Genomic DNA, 12,373 nt, shown 5'->3' with positions numbered 1-12,373 from the left:
ACTCTGCGCCACAATGAGACACAGGTGATAACAGTTAAAAGTCCGTGAGCGCACAGGATCTCCCAGTGCATTCTGGGAGTCGGAGTCCGATCGATGAGGCCAATGCGTGACATTTGCACAGACCACGTTTTATGTACTTATACCAGGGGCGCCTGAACTTTTGCACACTGCTGGATGTTGTTTTTCTCCTGGTGCCTGTACCAAGACCACGAGTGCTAACTGGCCTGAAGTACAGCTTCCACACTGCAGGGTTTAACAGTGAAACCCCTAGAAACCAGTGACGGAAAGACCTCTATGGGATTCCATACAGTTGATTTGTGACTCTGTGGTTTTCACAGAGCATTTATTCTCATCGCTACATTTTATGTGGTAAAACTGAAAAGCTGCTCAAATGACATGAAATCCATTGAGTTCTGCATCCAATTATCAAACCTTCTGTAACTGTTACAGCTGGTTTATGCCATGTGAACTGTTCATAAACAGAAGCTGCTGGAAACCAAGTTCACGTTTTAATTTGTAGCCGAGATGTTTAGGTTGTTTGTACGGATTAATTATTAAGCTGACTTGACAAAGGCAGGCCACTGTTCTTCAGTGCATCACTGTATGTTCATTATGGGCCACAGTTCACAAGCTAGAACCACAAACTTTGACAGGATGCTAGAGCATATATGGGTATTGGGTGCTTGAGCTTTTGGGAACAATCGTACGTGCGGTTTTTATACAACGCTCAAAAAAACACGAGGAATGTTGAGAAAATGTACATCTAACTGCCACATCTGATGTGACAAAGGACACCTCTCACACACATACTAGCCAAACAAAAACTTAGCAACCACCCGGGGTACCAGAGCAATGACCAAGCAAAAACCTTAACATCCAGCTGGGATACCATAGCAATTTACCTAGCAACACCTTAGCAACCACCTGGGGTACTACAGAAATGACCAAGCAAAAACCTTAGCAACCACCTGGGGAACCATAGTAATGGCCAAACAAAAACCTTAACATCCAGCTGGGATACCATAGCAATTTACCTAGCAACACCTTAGCAACCAACTGGAATACCATAGTGTGGCCTACCCACACCTTAGCAACCACCTGGGAAACCACAGCAATGGAATAGCAACACGTTAGCAACCACCTGGGATAACACAGCAACAGCTTAACAACACCTTAGCAAACACCTGGGATACCATAGCAATGACCTTGCAACACCTTAGTAACCACCTTAAATAACAGCAAAACGGAGCAGCCACTTGGGATATCATAAAAGCAACACCTTGGTAACCACCTGCAACTTCATAACAACAGGCCATTGACAAACCTACATATTAAAACTTAAATTTGCTCAAAGGCTTTAAAAATTGTTTACCTATAAACAAACGTGTTATTGGCTGGTATTATGTTTGGTGTTTTTAGTGCATTTGCCCTCATGGAAAGCTGTTAAACTCCATGGTTTCATGTTTTCCTATCATAACGGGGACATTTGGTTACACACAAAGACACCGCTGTAGACAGCAGATCACTAATGTGACGCTGCCGGTGGGAGACTGGGCTTCACACCCGTCCCCAATACACTGGCTCTATTGTGCCTTTATACACACACTCCATAACAGCATGAGAACACTCCAACAAACACTCTGCAGCACACGGAGCACTAAACCGCTCACCCCTCTGTTTGGAGAAAGTGCATTACGTTATGTAAGTCAACCTCAAACCGACGTGAAGCAGCTCCAGCCGCCTGCAGCCTCGCCGCTAAACCGCACCTACACCCATCATAACGTTCTGACCACCTCCATGTTTCTCCACCTCACTGTCCACTTTATCAGCTCCACTTACTGTATAGCTGCACTCTGTAGTTCTACAGTTACAGACTGTAGTCCATCTGTTTCTCTGATACTCTGTTACCCTGTTCTTCAGTGGTCAGGACCCCCATGGACCCTCACAGAGCAGGTACTATTTGGGTGGTGGGTCATTCTCAGCACTGCAGTAACACTGACATGGTGGTGGTGTGTTGGTGTGTGTTGTGCTGGTCTGAGTGGATCAGACACAGCAGTGCTGCTGGAGTCTTTAAACACCTCAGCGTCGCTGCTGGACTGAGAACAGTCCACCAACCAAAAATATCCAGCCAGCAGCGTCCTGTGGGCAGCATCCTGTGGGCAGCGTCCTGTGGGCAGCGTCCTGTGGGCTGCGTCCTGTGACCACTGATGAAGGACTAGAGGACGACCAACACAAACTGTGCAGCAGCAGATGAGCTGTCGTCTCTGACTTTACATCTACAAGGTAGGAGTGTCTAATAGAGTGGACAGTGAGTGGACACAGTGTTTAAAATCTCCAGCAGCATTGCTGCGTCTGATCCACTCGTACCAGCACAACACACTAACACACCACCACCACATGTGGTGCTTTTATTGTTATGACTGTTCAGTGTATGTAATAATATCAATTTCAGACACATTTTGAAAACTGTATATATAATTAGCTTATTTGGTTTCTGACACTGTATTCAGACCTTAAAGCACCATTTTTTCCCATTTTGGAGGCTGAAAATTCTGACCTGACTTCCAAACTAAGCTGTGTCCTAAGCATTGACCTGTAGCTCCAGTACAAAAGGTTCTTCATTATTTCTACATTTACTCCTCTGACGAAGTTAATCGACCTGAAAGCGACAGTAAAAGACCAACACGTCACTGCATGTATAAATAGTTTATTAGTAGCGGTTACTGTTGAGTTTGGCTGCTTGTTCTACTGTACATACCAGAGCATATCAGTCTCGATAGAAAACGGGGCTACAAAAATAAAGTATATACTGAAAAAAGTTTGCTGGAAAGACGAAATCTTGTTACAGAAGTGAAACGTTGAATTATAGGCTCCACTATCGCAGACAGATCCAACACGAGCGGAAATGAGAAGTACCAGGTACATCAGGTATGACTGTCCATTATGAGTCCGTGCCATGAAATCTCTCCAGGAAAACTCCTTTGAGTCCACTGTCCATTCGCCTCTGTTCCGTCCAAAGTCCAAAACAAAGTCCAGTCCAAAAGTCCAAACCTTTACAGCGGTCCACATCGACCCACAGCCAGCAGGTCAGTTATAGATGGCTTTTGCTGGCTGATGTCAGACCCAGTGATTCTGATTGGGTGAGGCATTAGGTCCTCTTTATCGCCCCCTCGCTCGCCTTGATCGCGTCCCGCTCACCTTATATCTGCAAAAAAAACATACACATGAACAGATTTAGCATCCGCAATTCCTGCAAATGATTCCTCAAATCCCAAAAGTGATAGGCTGGCCAAGAATGGAATTCACTCAGCCCAATGTAGTCGATTTGCCAGAAATCCAAAATTAAAAATCCAAAAAAGATTTTCCTTTAAGATCAACAGACTAGATTAATCAACTAATTATCTAATTTAGACAAAAGAGTTTTTGAGAGAACTGAAAGTTTTGAAGCTCTCCACCATAAAAGAACTCGATATTTTATTAATTTAAGTACTTAAACGAACAAAAGTATCAAAAAACATCCCAAAGCATCTCATTCATAAATACGTTGTCTTGAAATTTCATCACAGTACAGAACACTAAGCTCAGATTAATCTCATACAGACAATCTAGTCTGTTAATCCTACAGTAAAAAGCTAAATCTGCTGTTCATTTTCAGGACTTTGGCTTGTTTAGATCGGAATTCCTTGCTTCCGTCTTTAAGCCAGCGTGTTCATCTTTTTGGACGTTTCATGCCTCATTTTGAGAAGCATTTCCAGAAATGATAATTTAAGCATTTAAAGACTTTTTTGTTTCTTTTAAAGCATTAAACCAATTATGTGCCTGAAGCTTGTTCAGGCATTCACGTTACAAGACATTTTGTCCCAAATGAAACCAAATTAATATGCGAGTTTTTGCTCATTTTAGATTATTTTTAATTATAATTTGTTTGCTTTTTCCTGAAGTTTAAATTCTCTTATATTCTGACATTTAGCCAATGCAGCTAACAGGTACAGAAAGCTTAAACCCCTCCACTTATCATCATGCCAACTGCCCGTCGACGTCGTCACACGCCTCAAACTTTCTTACATGCTTTTTGACACGGTATCTGTAAATTTTTGCCTCTGTTGGAACAAAAACTCCAATAAGTTTCTCTTTACAAGACAAATCATTTAACTTGGACTGGACGGCATCAGACCAACGTCCTACTCATCGTCCAATAACTTCACGAAAAGGCCAGAGGCATCTTTAAATCGAGAAATAATTAAAAACAAGAATGGAGATGTAAAGCGTAACGCTGGGGTTGCGGATCAGACACACGCGGAAAGATTTATTCAAATGGAGACGAACTGTTAACGGCAGGCCAGGTAGACGAAAAAACAGGTGAGGGTCTAAACCAGAATGGAAAACGGGAAAAACGAGCGAGGTCAAACACGGAAGAGCAATCGGAGAACGGAACGGCTCGGCGTGCGCTGACGGAGCAGGGCATCACTCCGCAAAGACGCGGTTCAAACAGACACAACAAAACGGGTGTCGTAGATGAGACTGTGATCTGCTGGGTGGTTCGCGATTGGTGGAGAGTCTCGTGACTGACGGGAATTCTGGGAAGTGGAGTCCTTGAAAGTATGGGAGTCGGGGCGAGAACCAGGAAGCGTGACAAAGTTTTGTTCCAACAGTGACCATATTGGTTTTCTCTCTCTCTCTCTCTCTCACTCTCTCTCTCTCACTCTGTCTCTCTCTCACTCTGTCCCTCTGTCGCTCTCTCTCTCACTCTGTCCCTCTGTCTCTCTCTCTCACTGTCTCTCTCTCTCTCACTCTGTCTCTCTCTCTCACTCTGTCTCTCTCTCTCACTCTGTCTCTGTCTCTCTCTCTCTCACTCTGTCTCTCTCCCTCTCTCTCTTTCTCTCTCTCACTCTGTCTCTCTCTCTCACTCTGTCTCTCTCCCTCTCTCTCTTTCTCTCTCTCTCACTCTGTCTCTCTCTCTCTGTCTCTCTCTCTCTGTCTCTCTCTCTCTCTCTCTCTCTCTCTCTCTCTCTCTCTCTCTCTCTCTCTCTCTCTCTCTCTCTCCCTCTCTCTCTCTTACTCTCTCTCTTTATCTCTACTCTCTATGTTTACATGGACCGAGTAGGAAAAACAAACCTGGACCTTTTCTCCAAACTAAAGGACACGCAGCACTGACTCCACTTCAGCCGACATGCAGGATCGTTTTGCCATGTCAGACCAGCTTTTCCACCCATGACGGAGGAACTACAAGACATGCCAACGCTCTGCCGTTAACTGCGCTGAGGCCGACGGAAGATTTTTGAGGGAAACTGAAAATCGCAGACGCTTCGCTGCCGCTCGGTTAGTCGGTGCAGGTGGAAGTTCGATAACGCTGCTATTTACCGCCAGATGTGAGGACAGGTGACTGTACTTTATGCCTTTCACTGTCAAACAACACATTTCTCAAAATTTCCGTCTTTTCAAAAGTTCATTGGTTGAAATGTAAATGACGTCGTTCAGAAAGCTCCGAGGTAAAACGGGTCATTGCAGAACAAACCTCCCTACACTGGTAGTGATGGGAACTAGGGGTCGCAATGGCTACAATACAAACATGGCCATTTATATACGAGCCAAAATGACTACTGACCCTACAGCTGTGCTCCGTGATTTCATTTAAAATATTAATAATAAAACACTTTTTCTTAGGATTATTTTGCTTTACAAGTCCCTGCATGTACCTCTTCATCATTTATGTATTTAAAAATGACACATTTCAGGCCAGAACTATTGAAAAATATCACAAAACAGTGTTTGAGCCGTGTATTCATAACAGTTTTACGCTCTGTCCGTGAGCTTTCAGAGGCAGCCACTGAACAATCCTGGGTCGGTAAGTTTCTCTGGAACAGACGTTTCTAATCAATTCTTTTGAACTGACTTTACTTTTTGACGCTACAGCCGTCCGTAGCCGGGAGCCCAACAGAGCACAGTTGGCCTCGCTCTCTCTGGGTGGGTAGGACGGCCCCCCATCTCCCCCATCACTCAAACGTGCTGCTAGTCTCCTACCTCCAGACGTATTCAGACGGCAACCTTCGACGAAGGACAGAAGCCCTGAGTTTCTGAACTTTTCACGCTTCCTTTTCCTTCCTCTAGATCTCACGCTAGAGTGGCTTGGAAAAGGAGGGGAAGTAAAAGAAAGAGAGATTTGGAACTGGGGCCAATAAAAGTCTAAAGGAAGGTAGAGAAGCGACAGACAGCACGTCATTAAAATAGGGAAACGCTGAATTTCGCAGGAGGAGAGATCGAAACGTTGGAGTGGAGGGACCTGCATGGGGAAGTGTGTGTACCTGAGTGCAGGTGAGACTCTGTGTGGTGTTTGGACACGCAGACACACTCCTGATGATCCTCCAGCTGCACCTGCACCTCCCGCAGCTTCGGTCTCCTGCGCACGTACTCTACCTTCGCCACCTGAGAGAGAGAGAGAGAGAGAGAGAGAGAGAGAGAGAGAGAGAGAGAGAGAGAGAGAGAGAGAGAGAGAGAGAGAGAGAGAGAGAGAGAGAGAGAACATAGATAAAGAGAGAGAGAGAGACAGAGAGAGAGGGGAGAGAGACAGAGAGAGAGAGGAGAGAGAAAAATGGAGAGACAGAACAGAGATAAAGAGAGAGGAAGAGAGACAGAGAGAGACAGAGAGAGGAGAGAGAAAGAGAGAGAGACACAGAGAGAGAGAGAGAGAGAGAAAGAGAAAAATGGAGAGAGAGAGAACAGAGATAAAGAGAGGGAGGGATAGAGAGAGAATGAGAGAGAAAGAAAGAAAGAAGGTAAATATCAAACATGTGTAAGAACTTGTACAGTCACACATCCTCGTTTGTTTTTATACAGTCTCAGGACGGCCGAGGTCTTAATCTCCCATCATTGCTTTCCTAGTAAAAGCTCGAGTCTCTGAAATGATCAATTCATTTGGAATAAAAGCTCTTAACTTTTTATCACAAGTCATTTTGTTGGTCCATTCATCACGACACGTTCAAACGGCAGGGCAGCTGGTGTTTTCATGGAGTTAGGGGCCTTTGATGTAATGAGAATATTTATTATGTATAAGTAACTACACTACCAGTCAAAAGTCCCATATGATATATGTTTATACATTTATATCTATCTATCTATCTATCTATCTATCTATCTATCTATCTATCTGTATCTATCTGTATCTATATAGAACCTGGAGTTCAAAAAATGACTACAGAGAAAATGGGGCTCCTAACAACCACCTGGAAGACATGATAGACACCAAAACTGCCCCCATCAGATAAACAGCACTGAAAGCTTTGATCTCTGAGAGAGAGGAGAACATCAAGCTGCTTCAGATCTGAAAACATCCACAGGTGTTTCTGTCCATCCTTCCACTGTGAGAAGACCACTCAGCGCTGTGGATCTGAAAGGACGTGCAGCTGTTCCAAAAGTCTGGATTTAAAATGATGAAAACGTGGATGAGGAGATGTGATGTGGCTTTTATGGACAGATGAGTGTAGGTTTGTGTTTGGAACTGCCCGAAATCGTGAAAAGCCAAAAATGCAGCCGACCTCTAAGACTGAACTTTAAAGGTGTGGAAAAATATTCCGGAATATTTCGGGAAAAAACTGAAAGCAAGTTTCCCAAAAAAGAACGAATGATGAAGATATGAATTTCTACTAAATGGCTGTTTAACTGGAACTTTTAAAGTGAAACTGTGGCTGCACGTATGTGTAACAGTAACGTCCCGTATCGACTATATTTGCAGTCACAAAGGAAAGTACGATTTCTCCAATACATACCTCGTATCTCCATTACTGACATTTTCCAGCTTCTGACATCATTTGAAAAATGCCTGTTGTCCTTGACATTGTAAGTAAATTTCATGATGAATGGACTAAAAGTAACAGCTCAAAATGACTTGGAATAAATTCTGGTTCCATTGAATTACATTAAAATACAGGATGTTTGTTCCTCCTCCTGTAAAGTGAACATTATTACCTGCTTGTAATAATAAAGCACCACATGTAAATACAGGCTAACCCTCACCCTTCCATAAGTCTGGACCATTCTGAACCCTGTTTTCTCTTGTTTTCCTGGTAAATCAGGGCAATTTCGGCCTAATAGCGCACAAAAACAGCCCTACACACACACACACACACACACACACACACACACACACACACACACACACACACACACACACACACACACACACACACACACACACCCCTCTATTCAGCTATTGATTGCAGAAAGGTGAGGTCAGGAGAAGCAGTTGGCTCACAGTGTGATGTACCTCAGGTGAGTCTCTCATCTGCTTGATTCTTTCTGCAAACACACACACACACACACACACACTCACACTCACACACACACACACACACACTCCTTGTACTAACGCACTCCTTTGCCACTCGTGCCAACCCCCTGAAGGCCTGATTATACAACACTCCATTCAGGTCTCAACACACAGACTCTCACACACACACACACACACACACACACACACACACACACACACACTCTCCAGAACCACAGAGATAATTGGATGGCAGAGAAACAGCTCCAGCAGTTCGTGCCAGGTTACGCTATTGAACCCTCCCGTGGGGAAGTTTTGGGCTGAAACCCTGTAAGTTCACTAGCCATGAAACCCTTGTGCTCCTGCCTTGCAGTGCCAGCCAAATAAAGCCTTTTCCAATTAAAAATGTTTACACAGTGGCACAAGCCGACAAATAAGTGTACACACATCAGCAGCCACGAGCATCACTGCTGACAGGACGGCGACCGAACTAACTCTAGGCCCCAAAACGCGTGGTGATCCCAACACTCGGCGGGTACGACTTTCCTGCGATGTGAAACATTTACATGCTAAGTATCGTGACACGACACACTACCAGTCTTTAGGCACCTGCGTTTTCCAGTTTCTATGGACATGTAAGCACTTCGGTAGGTAGCTATGTAAGCAGCAAAGTCAGGGGTTAAGAACATACAGCTGTTCTGCAGCAATGGAGGGAAATTCATCTCTGAAAGTTGATGCAAACAATTCCTACAGGCGTCACAACTTTTGTTGATCACTAAGCTCTATAAGTGTATATAAAAGCAGAGTTGGAGTTACGACACACTCAGAGCAGGTTCTGCACAATACTGCGCCGCAGGCTGTGGTATATTGCTGGCGTAATGATGAGAAAAAGCAATTAACAAAGGAAAACAGACAGGCCATCATAAATTATAACCCCTAAAGGTGCAGGTCTTTCCATTAGAGAAGCTGTGAGGGTAAGCCAGGGTGCCAGTGAGTACGCGGTCCTACATTCATCATCAAAAGGGACTTGGAAACTGGAGGAAACTCTGACAGGAAGAGGTCTGGCAGGCCTAAAGTCCCAACAGAACCAGGAGACAAGTTTCTGAGAGTCGATGGCTTGGCTCACAGGACGACACCTAAACACTGGTCTCAGTTTCAACTGCGAAGACTTCGAACTGCAGGTCTGACCAGCTGAGTGGCCGCAATGGGGCCACTGCTACGACGGCAGAATGGGAAATAGAGGCCTTCCCAGGTCAGGCAGCACTGCCCGGGCACTGATGAAGCCTGGAAGAAGGTCTTATGGACCAATCAAGAAAAAAAGAAATCCATGCAGGCTTATAATAATAATAATTCTAATAATAATAATAATCATTTTTATTTCTATACATGTGCTTTACAGACAGGTGATAAAACATAGTTATACAAGAAATTATAAGTATTTTTTTAGAATCAGAAAAAAATGACAGATCAAATGAGAAGATTTAAAACCACACGACGAGTTTTAATTCAATGCTGAGTTAAAGGGAGACGGTTTTAGATGGTTCTTAAAGGTGAGCACTGAGCTTGACGGTCTAATAAAAGGTGAACTGAGCTCCACAGTTCAGAAGCAGAATAACTGAACGAGTCTGTTTTCTGTATTTTCTAGAAGGGGTCTGTAGGTCAGTATCTGCAGATCTATGATCATAAACAGACACTCTGTGATGATGTAAGCTGTGGTTTAAGGTCATTTAGAGCCTAAAAACTAGCAGCAGAACCGTATAATCTATCCTGAGCGATTCAGCCAGTGCAGCTCTTTTAAAACAGGACTGATCTGATGTCTCTGTGCTGTTTTGGTTAGGATGCTGATGCTTTTTCTACGAGCTGTAAAGGATGTATAGTTTTCTTAGGAAGCAAAGCAACCAAACCAATGAGTTGTGCAACCATCATTTGCATAAGCAAAGAAAATACTAGTTTTTTTTCTGGGAGAAACAGGACTGCACTGCACATCTGGCTCATGTGGTTTTCAAAAGCAGAGCAACAATCGTTACTGTATCCAGCCTAATTCTGTCTATATTAAATGAGAACTACTGTCCGTAGTGTAACCAAGCGAATGGCTTATGTCCTTGGGAAAAACTGCCAAACTATCATTTGGGTAACTCTTGTGTATCACTGAATTCAGGTGTTCCAATCACTTCCATGGCCACAGGTGTATAAAGCCGAGCCCCTCGGCCTGCAGACTGCTTCTACAGACATTAGTGAAAGAATGGGTCGCTCTCAGGAGCTCAGTGAATTCCAGCGTGGTGCCGTGATCGGACGCCACCTGTGCAACAAATTTCCTCACTACAAAATATTCCACAGTCGACTGTCAGTGGGATTATAACAAAGTGGAAGTGATTAGGAACGACAGCAACTCAGCCACGAAGTGGTCGGCCAGGTAAAATGACAGAGCGGGGTCAGCGGATGCTGAGGGGCATAGTGCACAGAGGTCACCGACTTTCTGCAGAGTCCATCACTACAGACCTCCAAACTTCATGTGGCCTTCAGATCAGCTCAGGAACAGCGTAGAGAGCTTCATGGAACGGGTTTTCATGGCCGAGCAGCTGCATCCAAGTCTTACATCACCAAGCGCAATGCAAAGCGTGGAATGCAGTGGTATAAAGCGCCGCCACTGGACTCTAGAGCAGTGGAGACGAGTTCTCTGGAGTGACCAATCACGCTTCTCCATCTGGAAATCCGATGGACGAGTCTGGGTTTGGCGGTTGCCAGGAGACGGTAATTGTCTGACTGCATTGAGCCAAGTGTAAAGTTTGGTGGAAAGCCTTCCCAGAAGAGTTGAAGCTGTTGTAGCTGCAAAGGGTGGGCCAACATCATATTAAACCCTATGGATTAAGAACGGGATGCCACTCGATTTCATATGCGTGTGAGCCCAGACGACCAAATACTTTTGAAAATATAGTGTATTAATATAAGGGGGTCTACACTGTCAATACATGATGTGTGACATTTCAGTGAACAGGAAAGATCTGGATATATCAGGAATATTATATATATATATATATGCTTTATATAATTTATGGGTATATCAAGTGGCTTTACAACCCACTTGTGGTCCTCAACTCAGGGGCTGAGAAATCCTGCTGTAACCAACCTAAATTTCTCTTAAATGAGAAGCACCGTCAGTACAGTAACCAAACTAATGGCTTATGTGAGAAGCCTTACTGTCGTCTGCTTCGGTTTCTGTCAAAAACCCGAAAAGAGAACATCCTACGGCGGCAAATCAGGTTACGTAAGAGTAATGGTGACTGGGGTGACAAGATGGAGAGATAGTCCATGTACGATGTGATGAGACACTCTCTCTTTTGTTTCCTCTCTCATAAAAGCGTGTCGGGTTCTTCCTCTATCTGTTGCTGCTCTTTCACTGTCCTGACCTTTACCAAAAACTCTTTACTGGACGAGACTGGGAACAGTGTGTCTGTGTGGGTTTCTTTATGCGCTGGTAAATCGAGCAGTGTGCAGCTGCAGAGCTGCAGGGGGAAAAGCTGGTGTTTCTGGAATATTCTGGTGTGCCATACACTGTTCTTGTTCCAGGGTTTGTCTCAATGGTGCAGAGGCCCTTGAGTAGAGCCTGGCCACAGCCTGGAGTTTCTGGCAGCGATCACACAGAGAGCTTTTACTGAGCGAGGCGGAGAGGAGAAAGGAGAGAAGAGGAGAGTCGACGGGAGCGAGAGAGGATGAGAGGAGTTTATGTTTCTAAGCAGCTGTGTGGAAGCGCATGTTGCCACTTCTACCGTAATGATGTGAAGGCTTGTTTGTGTGCGTGCAAGGATGGAAATGTCATAGTGGATCTTTCTTCTTGCTTGTGAAGCTCAGCTGAAGCCTGTTCAGCTTTTCCGCAAGGAGCAGCCGTAGCAGGAGGAGGAACGTTAGCGTCAGGTACAATCAGCACTTTCACAAAAATATACAGTTTATAAATATTGTTAGATGTGCAAAATACCGGTTTATCCCAGAACGACATCTTCTGCCTATTCAGCTTTCAGCTCAGTTATTATACATTATGCAACAGTTAGTTCTGGCCACGCAAGCTGATTGGTTGAGAAGCGTTCGTTTTCACCGTATCTCTCCACTGAGATC

At 44.3% G+C, this 12,373-nt stretch overlaps 1 protein-coding gene across 1 annotated transcript in view; it reads right to left on the bottom strand.

The window, feature by feature from the left end:
* Positions 1-2,691: 2,691 nt before the first annotated feature.
* LOC108443485 (platelet-derived growth factor subunit A) overlaps positions 2,692-12,373 on the bottom strand; it is a 25,512-nt gene continuing 15,830 nt past the window's right edge. The window contains exons 5-6 of the mRNA XM_017724194.2: positions 6,303-6,423; positions 2,692-3,205 (exon numbers count right to left, since the gene is read on the bottom strand). Coding sequence (XP_017579683.2) covers positions 3,195-3,205; positions 6,303-6,423 — 132 coding nt within the window. The 3' untranslated portion in view covers positions 2,692-3,194. The remainder of the gene's footprint in view (positions 3,206-6,302; positions 6,424-12,373) is intronic.

The sequence above is a fragment of the Pygocentrus nattereri genome, chromosome 25 (assembly GCF_015220715.1).
Source record: "Pygocentrus nattereri isolate fPygNat1 chromosome 25, fPygNat1.pri, whole genome shotgun sequence".
Classification (NCBI taxonomy): Eukaryota; Metazoa; Chordata; class Actinopteri; order Characiformes; family Serrasalmidae; genus Pygocentrus; species Pygocentrus nattereri.
This window is presented reverse-complemented; position numbering and strand designations above follow the sequence as displayed.